The following is a 27,031-nucleotide window of genomic DNA, read 5'->3' as shown; positions in this document are numbered from 1 at the left end:
GGGGCAGGGACATAGTGGCTTTGCTCCCAAGGAAGTCTTTGCTGGCCTGTTGCTTCTACTTCGTCAGATAATTCAGTTGCCTGAGTCTAGGCCATGAAGGTATTATTTTCTGTGGTATAATCAATCTGTGAGATTTTAGTAGTAGGTAGATGTTTACAGTTTTTAAGGAAAATCATTCAGAAGGCCAACAAGGGATCTTGTTGAATGGAGCTTACGACTTTTTTTATTTTTTAATTTAAACTCAGATAATCTGTCCATTGATATTGCATTAATAGTTGCTCACTTGGTCATTTATCAAATGTTACCAAAAATGCCAGGCTTTGTGCTTCCTGCACTAAGTGTTAAACAAATCAGACACATCCCTGCCCACATAAAGGTTGTAGTCTAACATAGGAAAATTAACCCTCAAGCCAGTCATGGCCCTCTGTGTGTTTTTGTGAATAAAGTTTTATTGGAACACAACCACGACTATTTGTTCATACATTATCTATGACTGCTCTTAGGCTACCTGGCAGAATTGAGGAGTCGAGTGGTTGTAACAGACTGTAAGACATACCAAGTCTTAATTATTTGCTGAGTAATTTGTCAACCCTGGGTCTAATGGAAAATTGAACTCTGTTTTCCATCACAGTGATCATTTGTTTTTTTAACAAGCTGACTTGGACACAGGTTTTTGGTTGAAAACAGAGAATCCATTTCAATGGGCTCAAGGAGAAGGGTAATGAAGATAAAATATTTCTTTATAGACTCCATGGCTGGGCACGGTAGCACACACCTGTAATCCCAGAGGCTCTGGAGGCTGAGACAGGAGGATCATGAGTTCAAAGCCAGCCTCAGCAAAAATGAGGTGCTAAGGAAGTCAGTGAGACCCTGTCTCTAAAAAAAAAATACAAAATAGGACTGGGGATGTGGCTCAGTGGCAGAGTCCCCATGGGTTCAACCCCTGGTACTCTCCCCCAAAATGACTATAATCCATGGATAGGAAATTAAATACAGGTTTTACTCCTCAAGTATGCAATTCTGTGAAATAACAAAATCTGCATTACTAAGGTCATCATTCCTTATAACAACAAGACCTTGACAAGGAATTAATAATGTTCTCATGCGCTAACACCATATAAGAAAACAGTTTGCCTGAGCTGCACAAGGACTTCATCTGGATAGATGTGACCTGATTTATCCTACCAACGGGTGATAACAGTTACAAAGGAGATAAGAGTATAAGGATATGTAAAACCATCCCACTTTGGTTATAGGAAGACAAGGAATAATAAGTTTTTAGGCCAAAGTCAAAGTCACCAATTGGTGGATTTGCTCTGTGACGTTCAGATTTTACTCGTTAGCTACCGTCGAAGGACAAAATTACAACAATTTAATTTAATGACCTTAATTAGCCTTATTTTCCATTCCAGAATCAGACAACACATCATTCCATGAAATGGAATAAGTATTCCAATGGGCTGAGCAGAAAAGTTTGGTTTTATAGACGAGAAAAGCTGAAGAGAATGGAAACAAAAGAATTCAAAACAGATTGATCATTTCAAAGTTACTTTCCTTGTTAGGTGAGGCCAGCGAGACAGAACCATCGGAATCCTTCTGATTTCTGACAGACTGATTGGTTGACATTAGTCTGCTTTAGGGTACTCATTTTGAGTGAGGATTAAAGAAGTAGGAACTTCGACTTCATTGTCGTGATTATCATTATCAGTTGAAACTGACCTGTTAGGAAATTTGGGCTGTTGTTTTTCTAAACCTGATTTCTTTGAAGGTCAAATTAATAGTTGGGTTTCAGCTCAGTGACCCGGAACTTTAGTGTAAGTGACTCCATTCAGATTTTAGGGTCATCTGATGGGGTCTAAGGCAGGAGCTTAGTCCCAAACAATGACCACCTGTAATTTTCAATCCCATAAAAATATTTATTATTTAAATTATTCAGGAAAAACAGCTTCTTTGAAGGAGAATATAAAATTCTCTAGCTCTCAATCCTTCTCCCTTCTTGAAAGATTTTTAATGTGAAATTTCTGAAGAATGCACAATTGACTGTCCAGTCAGACCTCATGAAAAATAGAATGGAACCAGAACTTAAGGCCATTCTTGATACCTCCTCCCACATATATGACCCCTCATTGGGCTTCCTGTCTGTCACCTGGCTTCATCTGTATAAACCTAACAAATTGGACTATGAGCTTCAGTCTACCTGTTTCTGGAGCCAAGAGTTCATTATAGAATCCTGAGCCAAGATCATTATAGGATTCATATTGAATCATTATAGAATTATAGTACAGATTCTTAATCTGACTTAACTCACTTTATAGTTCGATTCTTTTAGCAGAGCTAAAAGCTTGACCTTTACATTGCCACCAAGCCAAAAGACTACATTTCTAGCTTCCCTTAAATCCCAGTGTAATCTTGAGATGAAATCCTATATTGGCAAAAATATTAACATGAGTCTTCTGGGATACTTCTTCATGGGGGAGTAGTGGATGTGATGGCTGGAGCTCATACTGCAATTTTGAACCATGAGCACCAAGGGGCACACTCTTAAAATAGCAGAATATGAGCAGGAAGGAGCCTGGGTCACTGATGACCATGAAGTCCCCACACTAATACTAGATTGCCTATATCCAGGCTTCTCTTATGTGGGGGAGAAACACATGCCTGTCTTAATTAAGCAAATATTTGGAGGGTTTCTATTACTTACAACTGGAATCTAAACATTACTGGTGGTTGTCTCTGTCCAAAATGACCTGGCTTAGGAGATATTGCCCATAAAATGAACTTCCCCCACTACAACATGCACCATGGTTTATATATATATAATTCAAGTGGAACAGGCTCTGGGAGGTGGCCTTGTGAGTACCATGGATGCAGGCCAAGTCAGCAGGTCCCCTGAGCAATTGTCCTACTAATAATTGAAGAAACATTGGTTATATTTTTAAGGGGTCTGGTTAACTCATTCCTTTGGCCACTTAGGGCTGTGATTTATAGACTGCAAAGTCACTTAGGATAATAAAGCCCCCAGGCCTGGTGGCAAGCTGCTGGGATTTTTCAAGACGAAAGGCACCATTTAGACATCTCAATCAGCTTTTCTCAAGTGAATTATATCCTAAGGAAACAGATTTCAAATGTGTCTGCATTCCTCACACCCTCAGGAAGAAAGATGAGAGGAATCAAGAAAAAAAATCATCAGGGCTCTGCTCATTTCAAATATTTGACAAGTTGTGAGAGTTCTGGAACTACAACTTCCAGCAGATGTGGGTCCCACTGTCCTTTTCTTCCCTCTCTGTAAAAGTTCTTCGTTGATGGAGAAAAATTGGTTCAAATATCAGTTGATTTGAATGCATCTATTGCATTTCGAGGAAGAATATGTGTCATTTAAAAAAATAGCTTTTCTTCTGAATGACCATGTCCAACTGTGCTATGGCCTTTCTGTTCAGCTTCTTTTCTTCCCAAGGGGGGGAAAATCCTAAAAATCTGTGCATAACCTTTGTCTGCTGAAGAAGCACCATGCTGGCAATGACAGTGCCTCAAAGCAGACTCTTCCCCCGCATCACAAGCGCAGCAGGAGCAAACTTAACCATAGAGACCACACACTTGAAAGCGGGAGTTTAAGAAGGAGATCAGTTGTTTCCCATGTTCAAGAAAAAATAAAAGATGTTCTGAAATAGAAAATAGGAAAGAAGATTTTTAAAGCACCCCATTCTTGGGCAGTAGCATAGATCACCAAGGAAGACCTTAAGTTAAGTAAACATGGAATCTTTGTGGAAAACTAGGTGTGATGGCTAATTTTATGTATCAACTTGACTGGGCTAAGGGGTGCCCAGATAGCTGCTGACATGTTATTTCTGGGTGTGTCTGTGAGGATGTCTCTAAAAGAGATAAGTAGACCGGGTACAGAAGATTGTCCTCATCAATGTGGGGGACAACAGCTAATCTATGAAGGCCTGAATGGAACAAAAAGGTGAGGTAGGGCAGATTTGCTCTCTGCTTGACCTGGGGTATCTATTGCCTCTCTCCCCAGACATCCTTGACCTTTGCACTCACACTGGAACTTACACCCCTGGCTCTTGGGCCTGCAGGGTTGGACTAGAGGCATACCCTGGCTCTCCTCAACCTCCATCTTGTAGTTGGTAGATCACCGACTCCTCGGCCTCCGTCATCATGTAAGCCAACACTCATGATAAATCTTGTTATATATATATATATATATATACCTCCTATATCCTATTAGTTTTGTTTCTCTGGAGAACCATGACTAAAACACGAGCCAAATTAGAAAAGCAAAGCCTATTTGTTTAGAGCCCGATATAGCAGGGCCATTAGCCACATTGCTTGCATTTGGCAGCAACTTGAAGACAGGCGGAGGAGTGGGACAGTTTTATAGGAGAAAAGAGAGATGGCTTCTAAGATGTTCTGATGGGAAATTTCTGGCATGGGGAAGCTGTAGGCAGGGCATTCCAACAAGAGGTGCATATTTTGCTGTCTCTGGTTGGTCCTACGTGGACAAAAGTTAGGGAAGTTATTGGATATTAATCATGTTCTGGCCATTTGGTGCCAATCATTACATAACTTATTGTTTAGCTTTCTGAATCGTTGCTAGAGACAGCAATTCAGCTTCCTACAAGTCTGACTTCCTGTATTGTTTACTGTAGGTAAGGGGATGGGTTTCCTGGGCGGAATGCTGCAAGCTGTGGTTAGATCTCTATTTTTATACATAGGGTAGCGTTTTCTGTTTGTATAATCAGTCTCTCACCTTTCAGACAGACAGACAGACAGCTGTCTCTGGACAGCTGATCTATAGCCATCAAGGTGATCCCCACCATTTCTAGAGAGCCACTTTAGGAGACAGCTCATTCCTATACGCCACCTTGCCTGAGTGTCAAAGGACGCACCTGCTTAAGCGAGAACATCTCTCTTAGCTCAATGTGCCCAGATGGCGAGGAAGGAAGGAGAGCGGAGCAATGGAGCTCTGTGAGAAGGGGGGAAAGCGGTGCTCAGTGGTTCTCACCCAGGCTGTCAGAGCCCCGTGGACAGCTCTGAACAAATACAGCAGCTGCAGCTCCCCTAACACACAAAAAGATGCTGATTTAATAAAGCAGGGTTGGGCGTCGGCATCCCTTCAAACTTTCCAGGTGATTCTAAGGTGCATCCCAAATTGACAGCTAATGATCAAAATGAATAACCTTTGAGAGACACTTGGAGCAAATGTTTAGCAATTAGTGAGAATGAAATTAGGGCATGCAGCCAGGAAGCCTCCCATCTTTCAGTCTTGTGATGTTGAGCTTTAGAAATATGAAATGCAGACTGAAGCTATCCAGAGGAGCAAACAGGCAAAGGTCACAGCTTGTGTCCCTGCCTTCACCCAAGGAGAATGCTGCAGCATTGAAACCTCCAGCAGGAGGAACAAATGAGCAGTTCTAAAACTGCTATGTATCAGCTGAGGTGCTACCTCTCCTGAGCAGTAGCTTTTATTTTTATTTTTAAGCATTAATAAAAAAAAAGCCTCCTTTAAGATGCCAATTTACTATAACATTATTTTTCGCTTATCATACATGATATGTACACGTTTTCAATCTATGAAAACTCAGAGATTGCCCACATAGTTTAAACAGAATAATCTAATTTTGACTGTATAAACTCTAAAACATCAAAAAGTTGCACATACACTCCCCACACTTTGTATCTATTTTTTATTTCTAGTTGTTTATAAAATTTCCTATGTACCAGTTTATCTGAACTTAATGCAACACCACCCCCTGGTGGACATCTATAGAAAAGTTCTCATATTTGATTGGAAAATTTTTAAAAAGATTACTGACAACAGAATGCGTTACAATTCATATTACACATATAGAGCGCTGTTTTTCATATCTCTGGTTGTACACAAAATAGAGTCACATCCTTCGTGTCTCCTTACATGTACTTAGAGTAATGATGACCATCACATTCCACCATCTTTCCTCCCCCATATCCCCTCTCTTCCCCTCCCTCCCCTTTTCCCCTTTGCCCTATCTAGAGTTCATTTAATCCTCCCACCCATCCCCCCAGCATATTATGAATCAGCATCCTTAAATCAGAGAAAGCATTCAGCATTTGTTTGTTTGTTTGTTTTGGGTATTGGCTAATTTCACTTAGCATTATATTCAACAGCTTCATCCATTTACCTGCCAATGCCATGATTTTATTCTCTTTTAATGCTGAATAATATTCCATTGTGTATGTATACCACATTTTCTTTATCCATTCATCTACTAAAGGGCATATAGGTTGGTTCCACAGTTTAACTATTGTGAATTGTACTGCTATAAACATTGATGTGGCTGTGTCCCTATAGTATGCTGTTTTTTAAGTCTTTTGAGTATAGACCAAGGAGAGGGATAGCTGGGTCAAATGATGGTTCCATTCCCAGATTTCCAAGGAATCTCCATACCGCTTTCCATATTGGCTGCACCAATTTGCAGCAATGCATGAGTGTGCCTTTTCCCCACCTCCTGGCCACCACTGATTGTTGTTTGTCTTCATGATAGCTACCATTCTGACTGGAATGAGATGAAATCATAGAGTAGTTTTGATTTGCATTTCTCTAATAGCTAGAGATGTTGAACATTTTTTCATATTTGGTGATTGATTGTATATCACCTCCTGAGAAGTGCCTGTTCAGTTCCTTGGCCCATTTATTGACAGGGTTATTTGTTATTTTGCTTGAGATGTTGAATATTCCTCCAATCACACCCTCTCAGCCTACAGTTACCACCTAGTTAATCCCTATGAGTGGGTTAATCCACCAAGTATGTTACAGCTTTCATATTCTAATCATTTCACTTCTGCATATTCTTCATTGTCTCACACATGAACTTTTGGGGAATAACTCATAAACATAATACAAGGTATCCAAATGGGAAATAAAGGAGTTAAATTATCCCTGCTTATCCATGGCCTATTATATGCAGAAAACGCAAAACAACTTACCAAAACAGTTAAAACTAATAAATGAATTTATTAATCTATAGGATACAAAATCAACTTACAAAAACTTAGTACAATTTCTATATGCCACTAATGACCTTGCTGAAAATAAAATTAAGAAAAAAAATAGATTATTGAATACATGGGCACCTCTGCGCCTCCAGCAAAATGTTCTTTTCAAACAAAGTCAGATGCAAAAGCTCAATGAGCAAAGAAAGTCAAATCGGAAAAATGCTTGGAGCTTTCTCTTTCCCACATTCTCATTGCCAACTCCATGTCTCCCCCAGGATATCTAAAATAGAATTTATTATCACTTAATATAAGACATTGCCCCCAAAGTTAAAAGAAAATTTATTTCTTCTTCTTAATCTTCCTCACCTTGATGACTAGCACCTTCTTTTCCATCCACCCAAGCCAAAAATCCTCCTGAAGATTCATAATACACACAGACACATTAAAGAATCTGAATATACCTGAGTCCAAAAGCCAGGTTAAATTTATTTAACTCAGAAATTCCAAAACTCATTTTATGACACATATTCCCCTCTTCCTCCTTACTTTTTAAAGACTGAAAAATACTTTGGGGCTTTATTTCATTCAGAATGATTAGTCTATCTCAATTAGCAAATTAGCTCTTTGGATGCATATATCATTCAATATTCAAAAATGCTGAGGCAAAGTGAACCATTCAGGCTGGCTGCCAATCATGTGTGGTAATGAAGCACACAACCCTTGGGTGATGGGCCCCAGGCAGCTACGGAATTGATGCCACATCCATAGGCAACCTCATCTGTCTTCCACCACCATTACCAGCAGAGGGGAAGGAGAGGTTGCCAAGTCCTAACAGAAATCATGCTTTGTCTTCAGTAAAATGTACCAAGTCTGCAGCGGATGATCACCATGTCATTTTATTTAGAGGAATTATAATGTTCACTTGGCTATAACCTTGGAGGATCGTGAGCAGCTCCGCAATCAACAAGGACTTTTTTCCGTACATTATCTCCTCTTGTGGATTTATGAGCCAAAAGATATCAAAATACCTGCAACTTCTGGCTTTCATATAAATTAGTATAGATCCTTGAATATTAGATCCCAAAATGATCTTAGCCTACAAAACAAGTATTTTTTTTGAAAAAACTGAAATAGTTCTGTGCCCTGTGTTGTTAGCACTAGACTTCCTAAGTGTATGGATACATGCTGCATCTTTTTTAATTTTGAAAACAAAGACTGTCTAATTAAGCTTTCATGAAATGGAAAAGTTATTTGAACCTGTTCTGGAGCTTAAATTGTGCTTTGATCAATAGTCTCTGGGGTTATTTGCTGTCTTTTCATGTCATCTATAGCTTTGATGTAGGAGACGGGGTCCTGCGGGCCTGGACACACTCGCTGACCAGTCTGGCGGCCTCCATAGCAGAACCCCAGTGCACTGAGATGCCCCCACTCCCGTGGCCATAGTGGTGGACCACAGGCAACCTCTGTCCCCCGTGGGCTAGGAGCTCTTTCTGCAGCCTCACGCCTGGCCTGACGGGCCTCAAGCCCACCTTCTCCTTTGTGATACAGGCTCTGTGGAGGGAGGGCTCCAGCACACAACACCGGGAAAAAATATCTCTGCTAATCTGTGCATCTGGGGACAAATTCCAGTCTCCTTTCTGCCTAGTTCCACCCAGGGTTACATGGGAGGCACCAGGGTAAATATATGTCAGCCCACTCCCATCTCGGATAAAATGCTTCACCCAGGGGGCCTGAACTTGGAGCACTTGGCCCCTTACAGGGGAAATCGTTGGGTCTCCTGCAAGCTGTCGGCTTCCCAGGCCTGTGCAGTTGACCACGATGTCAAAGGACGGCTGAAGCTCCCACAGGTTTCCCAGGCGTCTGGTGAGTAGCAGGCCTCCACTTTCTTTTATCCTAGGGAGAAGAGACCATGGAGTGAGCCTCAGCAGCCACCCTGCTCAATCACTTCCAGGAAGTGGACAGAGACACAGGAACAAAAGAGATGTGGTGATCTGATGGACAAACACAACAACTTCAAGTTTTAGCCATCCACAGAGAGATGCGTTACATCTTGGAAACCAGGGATTCCCAAGGTTTTTTTTTTTTTTTTTTTTTAAGTGAAAACCTATTTCAAAGAATGCACCACAGGGTTGGAGATGTAGTTTAGTTGATAGAGTGCTTGCCTGACATGCACAAGGCCCTGGGTTCAATCCCCAGCACCCTACATACACACACACACACACACACACACACACCACACAAAAGCACAACAAAGGAAATGATGTGCCTTGCCATTTTTATATTTTGTAGAGTTCCTATGTCATTCCAGATGCAAAATAAATACCAAGCTGATCTGGTATTTTACATACCCATTTGTTGTTTATACCATTCATTTAACACCTAAATTTACTGTCTTTTTTTTATTATTAGTTGTTCAAAACATTACATAGTTCTTGACATATCATATTTCATACATTTGATTCAAGTGGGTTATGAACTCTCATTTTTACCCCGTATACAGATGCAGAATCACATCGGTTACACATCCATGTTTTTACATACTGCCATACTAGTAGTGTATGTTGTATTCTGCTGCCTTTCCTATCCTCTACTATCCCCCTCCCCTCCCCTCCCATCTTCTCTCTCTACCCCATCTACTGTAATTCATTTCTCTCCTTTGTTTTTTTTTACCCTTTCCCCTCACTTCCTCTTGTATGTAATTTTGTATACCAATGAGGGTCTCCTTCCATTTCCATGCAATTTCCCTTCTCTCTCCCTTTCCCTCCCACCTCTCATCCCAGTTTAATGTTAATCTTCTTCTCATGCTCTTCGTCCCTACTCTGTTCTTAGTTACTCTCCTTATATCAAAGAAGACATTTGGCATTTGTTTTTTAGGGATTGGCTAGCTTCACTTAGCATAATCTGCTCTAAAGCCTAAATTTACTGTCTTAAACATTATATCTCATATTGTTAACCCTTGCATGTCCCTTGGTATCAGTCTGTCCTCCTTCATTACATGGTTGGTCCTGGGGTCACATATACTCTCTCCTCTCCACTTTTATGCCTACAGGGATGTCAGCACAAGAGGAACACAAAAAATTTGCAGCTGATGGACTTAATTACAATTGTGGTCAGTAATTTTTTTTGAGCAATCATATTAATAATGAAAAGAAATGGTTTATCTAGGTTCTAATGATAAGTTTTAAACTGTGGTAACATACATAGAACATAAAATTGACCATTTTTAAGTGCACAATTCAGTGGCATTAAGCACATGCACCTTGCTGTGCTCCTACCACCACCATCCATAACAGAACTCTGTTCACTCTGCAGAACGGAAACTCTGTAGCCATTAAGCAATAACTCCCTATAATCTTGTCATCTTAATCTTAATCCCTCATAATCCTATAATCTTATTCATAGGTCACTTGTAGAATATAGAAGATTTAATATAAAAGACTCAGCAGTTCTGTTCAACAGATTCAGGTTGAATATCTAGAAGCGAGGCAATGCTAAGAGGGACAAAAGGTGGGTGAGGCACGGTGTCCTTCCTCAAAGGCTGACAGTGTAAATAACTGGCAGAAGAAAGTTCTAAACACACACACACACACACACACACACACCTCCCCATTGGTTCTCTTTCACTGGAGAATCCTAACAAATACAAGGTGATAGGGTACCACAAAGGCATCCTCTCTCTACAACTGCTACAATTCCAGCACATTCCAGGGAGAATCTGGAAAGAGATGCCACCAGCAACGAAGGGCCAGTGCTTATTCTCTCCTCCTGCTCCTGAGAGAGCAGAAGTGGCCATGCCGGCATTTCTGCCTTCAAAGTCAGATAAACAGGTTTCATGAGATGGACAGCATAAGAAAAGACAGAGACTTCCAGAGCACAAAGAAGACGTGGGTGAAACCATGGTGAATCATGGCATCGTTTGGCCACTGGTTTTAACTGAGCCAGAAGGGACTCTTTAAAAGTCTAGTGTTCTGTCCCCACCTCCTGGTTGGAAAGTTCAGCTGAAACTTGTACCAAGATCTGTAGAAAATTGGCCCTCTGACACTGGTTCCCGTTTCCAGAAAATGCGGCAAATTGATGAGGGTGGCACATTGCTGCACAAGTGCCCCACAGACCCTGACCCCAACAGCTCAGCTTCCTAATCTGTAAAACAGCATCTTATGTCAGTGCGTTCCAACTTATCTGCAGAGACCTGTCTCCATCCCCTCGGTCCCCACACTCCCTCCCTCATAGAGACCACTGAAGTGTCTCCACGGAACCATTTGAAAACTCTGGATTAGGTTTGTTTATTATTCAACAAATATTTACAGAGCACTCCAGTTCTAGTCACTGGCATTTTTACCCTATGCATCCTCATTTGTTATTCTGAAAAATCTGTGACACAGTATGTCCTTAACCTGAGAAAGCCATCTGAGAAAGCCAAAGGAAAGAATCTGGCCAAAACCCACACTTCACAGCCACAGAGAACGAATAAAACCTTTGATGTGACTAAAGTGGTTAAAAGTGAGAGAATGAGTCCAGGACTTTTAAAAATCTTTTAGTTTTTAGTTTAGTTTTATATTGTTTTAGTAAAAAAAAAATCTCATAGATAAAAAGTATTTAATGTAGCAAATTTTATGGGCACAAGTTTTTAGTTATCTCAGTGGAACAGTTTGGGGGCTTCGATTGTTTTTTAAGTGTTTAATGAGACGTGAGTATTTTCAAAGGTGAAGTCACTCTGTAAAGCTTTTCACCTCTATCAATAAGATAGAAAGAAAATTAAACTGGGATTTTTGTGACGATACTGAGCAACACATTGCCATGTGTTTATAAGTCTTTATAAAGCAAATACCAAGAAAAATTTTTAAGGAAGAGTGTGGAGGAGCTCTACCCTTTAGCTTATCAAATTCTCTAAACTGTAATCCTTCCTCCATAATGTGGGAATAATAATACTTCAGAGGCTCATTGTGAAAATTAAATGAGACACCATCTGGTGAAGGCCTGACACAATGCTCAACACATTGCAGTTGTTCAATAAAGATTTTTTTTATAAGAAAAATAAAGGGCTTAGGGCTTTGTTTTGCCACTGTAAAATATAGGACCTGCTGTGCCATCTTTGAGGATATTGGCCCTTCGCAACTATACAGCATTTAGGTTTAATTATGGCATCACATTAAAAAAAAGTTTTATCATTATTTGAATGTTATCTGAATCATCATCTGATCACTTTTTAAATGTTATCTTAGTTTTGCTCTTATTTTAATAGATTATAGGTTCCATGTGTTAATGTTTGGACACAATGTTCTGTGCTCCAGTCACCCTGGTTAGAATTCAGAATTATTATCCTAATTTTGGGAAATAAGAGACCTTATCAGTCTTGAGACTGAAGCAAATTTCTTAAAGTCACTGGATTTGTTTTCTTAGCGATAAACTAGGGGTAAGAGTACATTGTTCACAGAGTTGATATGTTATATAAGAATTCAACAAATGCAAATGTCTTTCTCTTCTATTTCAATAGTCCCCTGCAGGAAGCTGCTGATGAAAGACCAGTCCCTAACTGGAGATTCCCTGTATGGTCAGATGGATGGGCTATTGGAAGGCCCTGTCAAGCTTTATGTGCGGAGTCCCCTCCTTGTATCTCAGGAAACCTCCTGAATATGCATAGAGACTGGTCATCTTTACACGGTTGCAATGTGACCACCCAGCAATGACCAGTCATAATTACACATCCCACCAGTACATAGGAGGAAACCATCCTTGAAGCTCAATGCTGACTTAACTGACCAGGTATCTAAAAAGTGACTTCCATGACCAGGTGAGGTAGTTATTTGATATGACATGGTTGGGGGTATAAGAAACTAGATGACTTTCCTCTTGGGGTGTCCTGCAACTAAGCAAGATCTTATCCTAGAGAAAGAAGGAATACTATTGTCCCAACCTCCCACAAGGAAATAGGAGCTCAGCTTGCTAAATAGCCCCAACCCAATGTCCTTTGGTCTTTACCCTCAAACATAAAAGTGCACGTTTTTGCCAAGCCTAACAGTCAGCATAGCATCAGCCTGATCATGATATGGGAGGTGACAGGCAAGGACTCTTCCCTTCACTCTCTGAAAGTTTCAGAAAAGCGGGAGACTGTGTTGGGTATGGCTGACCATGATGGGCTTGCTCAGTACTTCTACCTCCCTTCCCCCACCTCCCACCTCTCACCTCCATCCTCTCTGTACTCTTGGAACTAGAGGCAATCCCCACCTTCCATCTTCCGTTCCTTGTTATGATGACAAGGGAACGGGTGGGGGGGGGGCACTAAGCAGGAGGTGGGGCTCTGCTGTAGAGGCAGCCTTGAGGACAGTGGGGACCAGGAGTCACAGCCTAGGCAGAGCTAAACCAGCAGAGACAACACAGTGACCTGGAATGCACAGGCTAGGACCCACTGGCTGAAACTTAGAACCCAATTGTTTTGTAACTAAATGAATAGAAAGTGGACAAAAATTGGTTTTGTCACTTAAGATTTCTGAATGGCTTCTAATTTGGCCAAAGGTAGATATTTTAACTCTACTTTGAGACCGACTGCACCCAGTTTTGAGAATATTATCCACATAGGCCTCAGGCTTATGCAAATATAAAGTAAAAAGTTCCTCCTTTGGATCTAAGCCCAAGTTGGGGAGAGAAGGTTGCTCCTCTGGAGACCAAAGGCTTGGAAAACTCTGCCATGTGGCTCAGCCCAGGAGGAAGGAAGGTGGCATCATGCCCTTCCCCCGCTGGCCTCCCAGGCCCGCTCAGCATCCTCCCTTAGAGGTTGAGGGCTCCAGTGCTTAGAGAACTGGTGAGGCCCCAGCAGGACTGCTTGGAGCCAGGGCTTTAGAGCTGGAGAGAGACATTCCTCTCCAATAGCACGTGAAGCCAGCTCCACTCTGACCCCAGGAAGGACTAGCCCCTACCAAGGTGCCTCTAGATCCTCAAGTTAGTTGAAATGAGAAAAAGAGCAAGGTTTCAAGTCACTGTGTGAAGATGGGTTGCAGAGGGGAGGTGAGAACCACTGAGGGACTTGGAAGCCACTGCTGAAGACACAGAAAGATGCAAAGATGGCTGGTACCAGGATCAAGGACCTAGATGGAGGATGGGAAGGGCAGGGCTGACTGTGAATCAGTGACATGTGACAACTGTATTAAATGTAGCCAGGTGGCATGCATTGGACATGTATAATTAGATGTAGTGAATTTTTAAAATTACTCCTTGCTTTCCACCTAAAGAATAACACCTTATGAAGAGTGATCAGAAGATTAAAAATGTTACGTCTAAGTCTATTGGTCCAAAACCAAGAAAACTAATTTAAGATCTCAGTTTGCAAACAATACTATGCATATAGACTTACAGAGGAAACAGACCCTGTTTCTTTAAGGCAACACTTAATGTAGCTATGCTCAAGATAACTTACCGTAGTTAGAGTTTTAAAATGTTTTTTAATTTCCCAGTGCAACTAAATGTGCATGGTGTCATTTTGACCTGACCAGCTTACCTCATCTAATGACCATAGTCTTCACTGGTCCTCTGCTATGACTTCTCCAACAAAATAAATCGTATTTAATTTCACACTTCTCTGAATACACATCCTGGCCTTGTCAACTCTGCACTCATATTAAACACTTTGAAATCCCATTCAGGCACAGAACAGCCTCTAGCGCCTTCAAGGAAGGGAACATGACTGAGACCAGGGCTTTTACAGCCAGGTTGGTCCTAGAGGGGAGTGGCCATGCACCCCGTGGTCCATCTAGCTGGTGAGGCTGTGGGAAGAAATTCACCTCTGCAGCTGCATAGGTTGGGTTAGCTACCTAAGCCCTAGTGGAAGGCCCAAGGGTTACTGCACCTCACACAGCCTCCATCCATTCCCTAGGAACCTCATGGCCATCATGAGAAAAAAAATAAGCATTATCTTTTTTCCACCTTCTTGCATAATGCCCTCTCACCCCAGCCTTAGCTAATCAGGGACAAAGGGGACTGCTCCGGTTCCACCCTGTGTCTGGGGCCTTTTGCCTCCAATTCCACTCAGGGATAGTGGGGGAGAGGGGGCAGAGGAGACGGGGAGAAGAGGAAGGAAATTCCTAGGGGGAAAAATGCATAGGGGCACTGGAATAGGCTGTGCTCTGACCACCTGGTTTATATTGAGCAGGAGGAAAACAGGTGATATGCACTGAAACAGACTTTTGCTAGTCAGATGTGTAAGACTGGCACAACCTATCTCAGTGCCGATGTACAGTACAGGTACATACGTCTATATAGCTGTGGAGGAAGTCACAGGAATCAGGGTGGATGGGAGAGCACAGAGTACAGAAGAAAAAGATGGGTGACAGAGCATCCTCCCAGAGAGAGGCCTTATCAGAGAGTAGGAGGGAGGTGTGGGGGAGTTCAGCCTGGTCAGTGCTGTGGTCAGCACAGGCCTTAGAAGGCAGCCTGCCAAGTGGCAAGCTCCCAGGAAAGGGCCACCCTGATTTCTGGTTGTCATCAAAGGCAGGATGACTCTGGTCCTTGCAGGATAATTGATTTAGGTTGGCTGCCTAGTGGAAGACTTACTGCTGCTATGATTCATTTCCTGGACAGAGCAAGTAAAAAACAGCAGAATTGAATGCCACTGTCCAAAGATATAAAATATGACCTGCATGGAGGACTAAACCTCTGAGGATATTTTGTTTGTTGGTTTGTTCTGGAAATTAAAGGGCATTGTTTGAGCAGCCGATGATCTCTTCTGTTCTTTGAAAAACACTCAATATCTAAGTAGTAATAAAATAATATACATTTCCTGGGAGCAGATGTAATTTCAGGAGGACGGTGCTGAGGTAGAAACCGTTGCTGTAGGGCTTGCCAAGTGAAATGCTCATTTTTGAGTTAGAACACTGAAAGCTAAGCACTTACATTGTGTGGAAGAGGCGTAGGAGGCAACAAAATACACTCTGAGTGTGAAGAATAGGCAGGGATTGTGTGGCTGCCCATCTGGGTCTGCCCCCGGGAGGCATGTGGGTGGCAGCCCACAGAGTGAGCCCCAGGCGCCCACCCCCTCACCACCACCTGCCCTGCCTCCCAGGCTAAAATCCTCACCATAAAATGCTTATCTTGGCCTGAGAGTCCCTTCCCTGCAAAGGCTCCCCTGGGAGCAAATGGGACATGTAGGCTTCTTCCTCCACCATGTTGGCCATCTGGTCTGGCCAAATGCCAGGCATGTACACATTCCAAAATCCAGAAAAAAAAATCCAAAATTCAAAATGCTTCTGGCCCCCAAAATTTCAGATAAGGGATATTCAACCTGTACACAGACTTGGGAACCAAAAGAACCTATTTTTCACAACAATTAATGTGTCTGTAATTTTCAGAATGAATGAAAAAGAGATTTATTAATGTATTTTAAAAAAATACATCCTTGATGTATTTTCTAACTGGAAACAAGAACTCCTGAAAACCAGGCCAAAATGCAAGTTCAAGGTATTACGGGCTGAACTTAGTCAGTAAGCAATTACATAATTGGATAAACCCTCAATTTTAGAGTTTTTACTCATAACAAAAGAAAATAATGAAGCCTATTTTTTTACTGCAAATGAGAAAAATTCAAAAATAAGTTCTAATAAGCATAAGATATTCTCATCCAAAAAACTAAAGTAAATCATATTCCTTTATAACTGAAAAGTAGTCTCCAAATTTCTCCATTTTACAGCACAGGAAACTAAGATACTACTTCAGTAAAGTGGGTTTTACTGGGAGTCAGAAGAACAGGGGACATATTGGGCATGAGCATCACAGTGCATGCTGTAACCCCATAAAACACATTAGTTACTGTGTGCATGGTGTGCACAACTTGGTCCTTGTGACTGAAACACAGTCTTCAGACTGTTTTACAAAACTCCAGACATTGGTGAGTGGCAAGACGCAATGTAAAAGAGTCCGAGAGGGCCCAGAGAATTTCCAATGTATGTTTGCTGGATAGCTATGAATTTACTTATGGCTGTGACAGAGGAAGGAAGCAATCTTACAAGAGCCATTTCAACCCACCTTTTCTCCAACCAGGAGAGGTAAGCAGAGGTTTCACATTTCAGGGTTGTAAAAGCCTGACCAAACACATGTTGAGGGAATTTCTTCAGCTCGGCCTCTGTCATCTTTCGAAATCCCAGAACCACATCAGCCCAGAATGGCACTTCTTCCGCAGGAATGCTCTGAAATATCTGCCAACTCAAACATAGTAAACAGAATTTTTTCCTGAAATTTTGCAAAATAATTTATTTCCAGTAAACTCCATGTGACATTCTCTAAAGCACTTAAACCATTTTCTTTCTGTAAACACAAAGAGAAAAGATCTATTCTTCCATTCTCTTGGGTTCAGATAACTAAATAACTAAATTTCAAATGTTCATGGTTGGAAGAATAAGACATTTTAGAAGTAACCTTCTGGGCCAAGAGTTTAGCTTAGTGGCAGAGGTCCTGGGTTCAATTCCTAGCACCGCAAATAAATCAACAATAAAAAAGTATCCTTTGAAGATTGAATTCAATTCATTTTTTCTAAAATGCTTTTAAGCCCAGATTTTCTGTCTTCTTATATCATGATTTTTTGAAGAAAGATTTTTCTGTTGTGCACAATGCTTTACATAAATATAGTAAGCAAAATGTCAAAAGTTTCAAGGCTAGCCGTGGTTTTGAAAAAAATATCTGAATTGCAATAATTTGCACCCTTGCTTCTGGCACACTGTATAAAATCATGAATTAAGTTTTAGGTCATCAAGTTTAGCTCTAGGACTAGAGAGAAATCTAGGGTCCTGATTAGGAGTCCTGGTGGGTCACAGAGTGGTTGGGGCTGATAAGCCTGGAATGATATTTGTTGCTAACAGGAAGCTTGAAATAGTGCTACCAATAGTTGTTGCATAAACGTTTACATTTATAAATATTGGGTTGTTTCCATCAGTAAATACAACCATCATTGCTCTAAAACAGCAAAGAAATATAAGTTTAGAGCTAATGATGTGGTCATTAATGTACCAGAATTTCTATCTGTAAATAATTCAAAGCAGCTCCCAAGGGAGTATATGAATGAGGCTTACTGCATGGCCTACAGTGGTCATTCTGTATGCTCCCTCTGGACTGGAAAGAGACCACAGCTCCACCACCATCTGCAGGCCAAACACTCAGAGGGCTATGCCTCTAACCTTGCTCTCTCTCTCCCAAGCTCCCAAAACAGATGCAGACCCATGTTTGTGTTGCTTACTCCTCGCTATGTTAATCTACTAGATCTCTCTCTCTCTCTCTCTCTCTCTCTCTCTCTCTCTCTCTCTCTCTCTCTCTCTCTCTCTCTCTCTCTCCTTCTCTCCCACCCGCCCCACACTCTTTCCCTATTGCTTCCCAACTCAGAAAATGGCACCTATCTACACAGACGTTTATGCCAGAAACCCAGAATCATCCTTGATTTTCTTTCTCCCCTAACCTACCACATGCCATCAACCATCAAATCCCACCATATCTCCCAAAGTATTTCTAAAATCCATCTACTCTCTGTCCCTGTTATCAAACCTAATCTATCCAACCATCATCTATCTACCTTCCCACAAATCTTTTATCCATACTACAGATAAAATACTTTTTTTTTTTTTTTTGATACCAGGGATTGAACCCAGGAGCACTTAACCACTGAGCCACATCCCACATCTCTAGCTCTTTTTTTTTTTTAGACAGGATCTCACTAAGTTTCTTAGGGCCTCACTAAGTTGTTGAGGCTGGCTGGCTTTGAACTTGCAATCATCCTGCCCCAGCCTCCTGAGCCACTGGGATTAGAGGCATGCACCACCATGCCTGGCCAGATAAAATACTTTTGAAATGCAAATATGATCAGTTACTTCAATGTGTAAAATCCCTCAGTGACTCCCCATGGCCCTGGACTTTCTTTAGTCCCTCCAATAAACCAGAATTGCCCAGGACTCAGGTCTGTGGGCTGTTCCCTTTACCTGGAATATTGTCTCTGTCTCCCATCTTGTCTCTGCCTCATTCACCTCTAAATATCACAAGACTAATTTAACACTCATCCTGAGGATCTCAGACAGAACACTTTCTTTTTGCATTGTTTCTTATACTTTCCCAGAGACTTGTACTCTTACCTTGCCCACTCAGGTCTCATTTGTAACTTATCAGATTTAGTATATTCCCTGCTGACCATAAGGGCAGAACTGTATCTGTCATCCTTAAAAATCTACTTAACACCTATTTATTATGCATCTATGATATGCCAAGAAGAATTACCAAATTGTTTATTACTATGTCCCCGATTCCTAGGAAAGCACTTGGTGATTGCTGAATGAGTCATTATGAAGAAAAGAATAAAGTTATATACTTATACCAAAGATGCACAGGACATTTGTAAAGTCTTACCCTTGAAAGGACATAAGAATTGTGGTCGTGGCTGTTTCCAAAAAGTACTGAGAGCCAGAGTTCGTGAATTGGGCTGGTTCATATTAGTTTTGGATAAAAATAAAGTAAGACCATAACTCATGAGACTAATTTTTCTATGCAGTTGATTGACTGGTCCTGGAGATGGAGAAGAAACAATCCATAGCTTGACAGAGAAGCAAAAGCTGCTACTTTGGGTAGGAGCTTTTGGAAAATTAGTAATGTTGACATCATCGTAAGGTTTCTATGGTGAGAGAAGGCAAGAAGAAGAAAAGGATAGAAATCATCCAGATAGAGGAGTCTACACAGGAGAAAATGTCAGCAAGAAACCTGACATAAGAGAGATGGGCAATTTTTTTCAACAGTCATAATGGTACAAAGATGCAAAGGTTTTGAGAATAGGTAAAAGGTCTTAGCCCTTCTGTAGGCTAGGCTGTAGGGCATGAACTGTGTCTGTCCCACAGGACAACACAGACAACATGTCTTCTGTCACACAATGACATCAAGACAAATTAAAATGGAGAGAATGCTTTGTGACCTTCATTTAGGAGGATATTGAAAGTTATTGTCATATTTACAATGCTTAGTTTGTGTTAGAAATGTTAAATAGGATTCATTTTTAAACTTTCATTTAAGTATGCATGCCTTCTAAAATTAGATATTCAAAATCAAATAAAGGTGTGCTGACTATTTCAGAAATGTTTTTTTCTTCTCCCAAATGGTACTTGGAAAGAAAATTTCAGTGATTGCAAAACTTGCTCCTTTGGAACATCTCATTCTCCAAGGACACCAAGTAAATAAGATGTCCCTCTATGTTTTGCTTCTACACACAGTGTCACACTTGTTGGCTTTCCAGTAGCCATACCATCCCCACATAACCCAAATTTGGGGTTACCTGCTATGCAGACTTTCTGGTTTTGTTTCTGGTTTGGGGGCTTGGTTGTTTGGGGGGCTTGTAGAAACCTTACGATGATGTGATGTCACATTAAAGGTGTGGGGAGGGCATATTTCCAAATCATTGCATATTCCCTGAGAAAACTCAAAAAAGCTTTTGTAATGAGAAACTGTTAATAGTCACTTATAGTTTAAAAAAAAACTAATACTATAACTTGTCTTGCTTGCATTCCTTTGAGTGAAGAATGTTCTTCTTTAGAAAGAATGTTCTTTCTAAATCCTCCCACTCTTTCTAAATCCTCAGCACTCTGCTCACAGCAAAGATTCAATAAATATTTTATGTTGAACTCTAGTATCTGCCCAGATTATTCTCATTTCTAAAATAACTTCACATTCTTTCTCTTACCCTGACACCAGATGAACACCAGCATCTGCAGCTTCCGCAGAACAGGCAATTGCATACAGGTGATCAAAGGTGTCTTTAAACCACCGCTTCAGTGTATGGATGGGTGTGTCTGTAGCCATAGAGAAAAGCAATGAGGAACAGAAAAGAAAATGATGATAGCAGCATTGTTCTGATAAGCTCCTTTCTAGAAACTGGGGGAGGGGGAACAGGGAGCCAGGAAGGAGCATTAGTTAAAGTACCCCATGGTGGTGGAGGACGGGTCAGTGACCAGAGTTTTGGATGCTGACACATGCTATCCAAACCTGCTCACATAATGATTAATCATCGGAGGAGGAACAAGCCAATCAGCCAAAGCTTAGAGACATGAGAGCCAGCTGGAATATACCTTGGGCACAAGGTATATTTCCAAGGTCATTGAAGTGTCCATAGCCAGACTGAGCTAAAATGAGTTAATAGCTGAGGAATCCAGCTGGCCAAAGAGTGGAGACAATAGGAGAAAGGACTGAGGGTCTCCTTCCTGGAGGCTAAAAATAAGATGGATAACTGGGAGTGTCTGTGGGGCCCAGGTCAAACAGGACAGAAAACGGACTACATGACAATGGAAAGTCCCAAAGGCCTGCCTCACGGTGGTGAGCTCCTCAGGCCAGATTTCTCTGCCAGTTAACCTCCACACCATGGAGTCATGGACCAGCTCAGGTTAGCATTCCCAAGGTCAGCAGGGTGAGGGGGACCACACCATCCCCCAGACATCCCTGCTAGAGCACAGGAGGTTGCATCTGGGTCCAGCTTCTGGAACAGTGCCAGGCCTATCATAAAAGAAACAAGAGGCATGGTTTGAGGGCAACAAAGACGGTGTCCAGTGCAGGTACAGAGAGCCAGCACAATCCAGAGGACAGAAACCCTAACTGGGGTGGAGTGTCAGGACATTTGATTCCTGTGGAAGGTCATGAGGGAATGTTCAGGATCAGGCCAGAGACCAGGGAACAGTAATTGCAAAGGGCCACTACCAATAGCCACAGAGGACATGTGGAAACTGAGGCAAACAGAATATTGGGTGGGCTCTGCTTAAAGAAGGATCCCTGGAAATCACAGAATAGATGGAAAGGCCCTTGGAGACATCATGCTCCTCAATAAAAGGTCACGGAGAGCAAATCAGCCACAGGATTTTTAAATAATTCACTTGTTATAGAGCCAATAGATATTTCTTTAATAGTAGATCTACAGTGTCTTCATTAAACATGTGCCTGTGCCAACTCAACACTGTATTCTAAGATTGCAGGCGAGGGTTGCTGATTTAAAAATAGCAAAGGGGGCTGGGACTGTGGTTCAGTGGTACAGCACTCGCCTAGCACTGAGTTCGAGCCTCAGCACCACATAAAGATAAACAAATAAAGGTATTGTCCATCTACAACTAAAAAATAAATATATTTTAAAAAAATAAAAATAGCAAAGAAATAAATGATAAGCTGCAGAGAGAGCTATGGGGGACCTTGTTATGATTTGGATCTTAAATGTCCCCCAAAGGCTCATTTGTGAAAGTCTTTGTGGGTGATTGGATCATGGGAGTCCTGACCTCATGGACGAATTAATACATTTATGGATTCATAATAATGGGTTTGGTGGGAGAGGCTTTGTTATAAAAGCAAGTTCTCTCTTCTTTCTGTCCTCCATGAGGTGAGTAGCTCTATCATGTGGCTCCCTGCCAAGATACTTTTTGCTTTGTCACAGGCCCAAAGTGATGGGGCCAAGCAACTGAAACCATGACCTAAAATAAAACTTTCCACATTTAAGTTGATTATGTCAGATATTTTTGTCACAGTGATGGAAATCTTACTAACACTGACCTCCGCTGAAGTATCCCCAATGATCTATGTCAATATAGAGGGCTTCTGTTGAAATGAATCTCCCATTCCCATCCCAAACCTTAAAAAACAAAATAGCGACTGAGATTCACATGCTGCAGAAGTTATCCCAAAAGAACAGATAATTCTAAATGAACAGGAGTTAAGCAAATCTGATAATCTGACTCAAATTCAAGTGCTAGTAAAACAAAACTGTAGCTGGAATGGCAGGAATAACAGCAAATGCTGATAGAATCCTGACTGTGGGCCAGACTCTCTTCTGAATGCTTTACCTACACACTCACTCATTTCTCATAATAACACTACAGGATAGGTATGGTCCCCATATGGTATTGACATTTACTACTGGGGCTGATGTGAATCATGGGAAGAATCCCAAAGAGAAGATCAAAGTTTTTATGTAGCAGCACTAGAAAGAGATCCTAGTGCAGATACCCAGACACCCAGCCATGTTATAATAGAAATAAAAAATTCAATAGTAAGGCAAAATTTAGAAAATCTTCTAGAAAATAAGTAAAATAAAAAGAAAGGAACATAGAAATAGGGATGGGAGGAATAAAAGATTTGGAGACCAAGAGCAAGAGGCTCCCTAATAGCAATTCCAAAAAGAGAGGTAAAGTCATCAAAGGGAAGAAAACTAACAACTGAGTAACTCAAAGACTGTATTGTGGACTGAAAAACATGAGCTTCGGGATTAAAAGGACAGAGAGATTTTCATATTCCATATTTCATATTGCTGGGTTTTATAATTGTTATGGCTTATGTGTGAGGTGTCCCCCAAATGCTCATGTGTAAGACAATGCAAGAAAGTTTAGAGGAGAAATGATTGGGTTATAATACCCTTAATTAATCAAAATATGGGATTGAGTGATAATTGAAGGCCGGTGGGGTGTGGATAGAGGAGGTGGGACTTTGGGGGCATGGCTTGGGGTATATATTTGTATTTGGCAAGTGGAGATAAACTCTCTCTCTCTCTCCCTCCCTCCCTCCCTCCTATCCCTCTCCCTCTCTTCCTCCCCCTCTCCCTCTCTCTCTCCTTTCTGATCATCATGTGAGCGGCTTCCCTTTGCCACCTTCTTCCTCCATGTTGTTGTGCCTCACATGGGGACCCAAGGAATAGAGCCTGCTGTCCTGGGACCGAGACCTCTGAAACTGTGAGCCCTAATGAACTTTTCTTCCTCTACAACTGTTCTTGTCAGGTCTTTGAGTCACAGCAGCAAAAAAGCTGACTGAAATAGAAATCAATCTTACAAACTATTTGACTACTTAAACTATGGGTATGGATAACTTTGATAAAAATATAAAAGGGAAAAAAGAGAAGTGAGGAAAAGGAAACTGAGTATGAACCTCATTAGCTGCAAAGGAATTTGGGTTTCTAATGATAATCGCCCCCTCCTCCCATTTCACATGAAGAAAACAAAATGGAAAGGAAGCATGGACATGTGCAAAAATTAATGCATCTTCAAGCCTAAATCCATACTGACTGGTTGCTTTTATACTGGCTTAGAAGGCAGGAGAATTTGAGTCCTGTTACAAGTAGATTCTGAATTGATGGCTATTACTGGTATCAGTGTCAAGACTTAGAGTCATCAATTATGCAGTTTTTAGTGCTGTTCATTTACTTCTGCTCTCCATCTTCTGGGAACCTTGTAGAATTCCATCTCCTGGTCTCCTTGCAGAGGGGTGAGGGCATGTGAATAGCTCTGCCAATGAGCTGCCATCAGAACTGAAAGTCACTTCCTGGCTAGTGTTTGGTCACAGAGGTAAGACCCTCTGGAGCTCTCTTGCCTCCAAGTCCTAGGATAATCAGAGTGATGCCCTAGGTTATCAGTTTAGGTCCCTGGGATAAACTGAACCCTTACTGCGGCTCAATGGAGGTTCAGTGTGAGCTGCTGAGATTCACAGATTGTTTTGTTCTGCCCATAACTGAGCCCTTCCCAACAGATGAACATACAGGACATTAAAATTGCACGTGACGCTGACACACACAGCTAGCCTTCTTGGTGGACAGAATTCCATTAACCTCCTTCATATCTGAAAGAGGAGCTCAAGTCCCTCTCTCACCTGGATAAATATGAGGAATAAGCATCCCGGCGGCCACATCACTGGTGGTATCTGGAGTAAATTTGTCTGAGATGATGGTGATAGAGCATCCAGGAACCAGTTTGGAAATGCATATGGCAGTGGAAAGCCCTATCACACCTGCTCCAACGACTGCAATCCGTGCTGTGTCCATGGGCCTGTGAGGAGGGAAATGTGGGCTGCACACCTATTTGGTAGATTATTCTCTCTAGATGAAGTTTGATCCTAGGTTCTTTTCCTAGTTCAGTAGTCTCTCAGAATAAGACCAATAAACACAATAAATTGTGTTTCTTGTGGGATAAAGTGAAAATACTTGTAAACTCTCTTTCCATTAAATAATGGGGTCTGGACAACAAGGTCTCCTTGGGCATTCAGATACTAGTGTAAAATCAGCCTGGGCTAGCCTTTAGCACACACCAACAGTAAATTAAGCTGTGTCTTGGGGGAAATTTCTGCTCATTCTGCCCTTTCATGAACCATGGTCCCCTATGGGGAAGACCAGGAAAGGTTGGTGAGGTCAGCGAGGCAAGAAAAGCAACAGGGCTTCAGTCTTTGCTCCTGAATCCCATCTCATCCCCAGGAGCAGTCACGAGAGGGCAAGACTCCAAAGCAATTTAGAACTTAACTTCTGTTCTTTGCAGATATGTTTTGAACAAAAACAACATTGCAGGGAGTTTGAGCACTGAGCTCATTACTTCTTCTCCCGTCTTCATTTCTCCTAGAAGCCCACCCTCCCTCGCCCTTCACTGCCAGTGTCCTGCCTACTCCCTATTCCAGCTTGGCCCTCGCCCCTGGGCCTGAACCACCTCCTTGGACAATATGCTTTCAAGATAAGGGAACCTGGGTTCCTGTCTGGACTTGGTCCTGGGCTGGTCCTAGAACCTGGGTAGTGGCCTGTGGCCTCAACTCCCTTATCTATAAAATAGATCAAATTCTCATTGGTTCCCTCAGGTAGTGAATATGAGAGGCCCACCAAGGCTGTCTTCCAAAGGGGCTTTTGGGAGGATACGCATGGAAACACAGGAGGCCCACATCCCACAGCCTGAGCTGGGCATCCTGAAGCTGGAGCTAAGAGTGGCTGAGGGTCCAGCGCCTTCTCACCCCTGGCTCTGGGCAGCAGGATCCCATAGCACCATGCTCCCCTATCAGCCTCCCTGCCCACCTTGGCTTCCCTGTTCTTCTACCCACGTCTGCTTCTGCTGTCTAACTCTCTATGTCAGGCTCAAGTTCAAACTCCAGAAAGAGAAAAAAAACAATTGTTCCAGATGATCATTGCCACCCCTGTTGGCAACGTTCTGGCACCAAGCAAGCTGATCAGGCTAAATCAGGCTAAATTTTCCCTTGACATAATCACTTTTCTTGTCCAAAGAGAAATGGCCAGGATATCCATCACATGGCACAAACCATGGCTACCTCAGATAGAGGTTCACCTTTGCTCAGGAGGGGCTGTGGGCAGAGCAATCTTTGTGGGACCCTGCTGTCAGTGGTCTCTGCTGAATTTCCTGGCTCTGAAGGTTTTTCACATTATGACCCTTTAAAGCCCTCCAGTGAGGTTAATTTAAAGTCAGTGAGGTTAATTATGTGTCTACACATGTCCAAGGTCATCAGTCAACTTCATGTGTGGGCTGTCCAAGAAGGAGCAGTACTGCTAGGAACGGTGGAGTGGTCTAGGCAGTGCAGTAGGAAAGGCTGAGGAATGTAGCCCTGTGCACGTCGCCCGTCTTGGAGAAAGAAGGCAGTCGCCAATGCCCTTACTAGCTTTGCTATGTCACACTGGCACCCCCTATCCAGCAACTTTCTCAAAATAGCTCCAACATATTAAGAGGGAAAAGTCATCAGTGGCTAAGGATAACCAGCTGTCAGAGGGAAGAGGAGTGAGCCAGCAAGATACAGCATGTCCTGTATAGTCACCCTTCAATCCCTGTCCCCTGACCCCCGCTAAAACGCAGCCCCAAATTCCCAGGGTGTGGACAGAACCGACCCCTGAGCCAGAAGAAGGGAGATTCAAGTACCTGTCTCTGAAAAGCAGCCTTTCAGCCCACTGAAGGCTCTGACACCAAAACTTGTTTTCCAGTGACTGCTTGGTCTAGTGCCCTGAGACACCGAGAGAAAGCAAAACTGCTTCTCATTGGGGAATTATTAAGGACATTCCTTCTAATCTTACTTGCCATTGGTCCGTGTAACTGTGTGTTACTGATTCCCCACCCAGGAGAAAAGAGCAGGTGACCTCATCTTGCAAGCTCTGCAGAGCTGGGTCTCTGCCAAGACTCCAGGGGGATGGTGCGCCCTCAGCAGCCCTCCCTGTTTGGTTCACAAGCTCTCCGTCTCACTGCCAGCCTGTGATTTTGCCAAATGACTGATGTGTGTGGTAAATAACGGTGGCCTGTGCAGCCTCCAGCAAGTTCCAGCCAGAAGCAAACAC

General features: G+C 42.1%; 1 protein-coding gene across 6 annotated transcripts; it reads right to left on the bottom strand.

Moving 5' to 3' along the window:
* Positions 1 to 6,977: 6,977 nt before the first annotated feature.
* On the bottom strand, positions 6,978 to 26,721 carry Ddo (D-aspartate oxidase). 6 transcript variants are annotated; one of them, XM_046429957.2, is made up of 5 exons: positions 26,622 to 26,721; positions 24,592 to 24,767; positions 20,666 to 20,774; positions 16,990 to 17,166; positions 6,978 to 8,871 (listed from the first exon to the last, which is right to left on the bottom strand). In XM_046429957.2, the coding sequence occupies exons 2-5, from the start codon at positions 24,761 to 24,763 to the stop codon at positions 8,304 to 8,306; spliced, it is 1,026 nt and encodes a 341-aa protein (XP_046285913.1). In that variant the 5' UTR covers positions 24,764 to 24,767; positions 26,622 to 26,721; the 3' UTR covers positions 6,978 to 8,303. The 6 variants fall into 6 exon arrangements, with proteins under 6 accessions (XP_046285913.1, XP_046285940.1, XP_046285920.1 ...); XM_046429984.1 differs by lacking the exon at positions 24,592 to 24,767 and having other exon boundaries at positions 26,622 to 26,708; XM_046429964.2 differs by lacking the exons at positions 20,666 to 20,774; positions 24,592 to 24,767 and having other exon boundaries at positions 26,622 to 26,701.
* Between the last annotated feature and the right edge of the window lie 310 nt (positions 26,722 to 27,031).

The sequence above is a fragment of the Marmota monax genome, unplaced genomic scaffold (genome assembly GCF_021218885.2).
Source record: "Marmota monax isolate L192 unplaced genomic scaffold, Marmota_monax_Labrador192_F-V1.1 WCK01_AAM20220418_F8-fsc00013, whole genome shotgun sequence".
Classification (NCBI taxonomy): domain Eukaryota; kingdom Metazoa; phylum Chordata; class Mammalia; order Rodentia; family Sciuridae; genus Marmota; species Marmota monax.
Note: the sequence above shows the minus strand (reverse complement) of the source record. Positions and strands in the feature narration are given on the sequence as shown.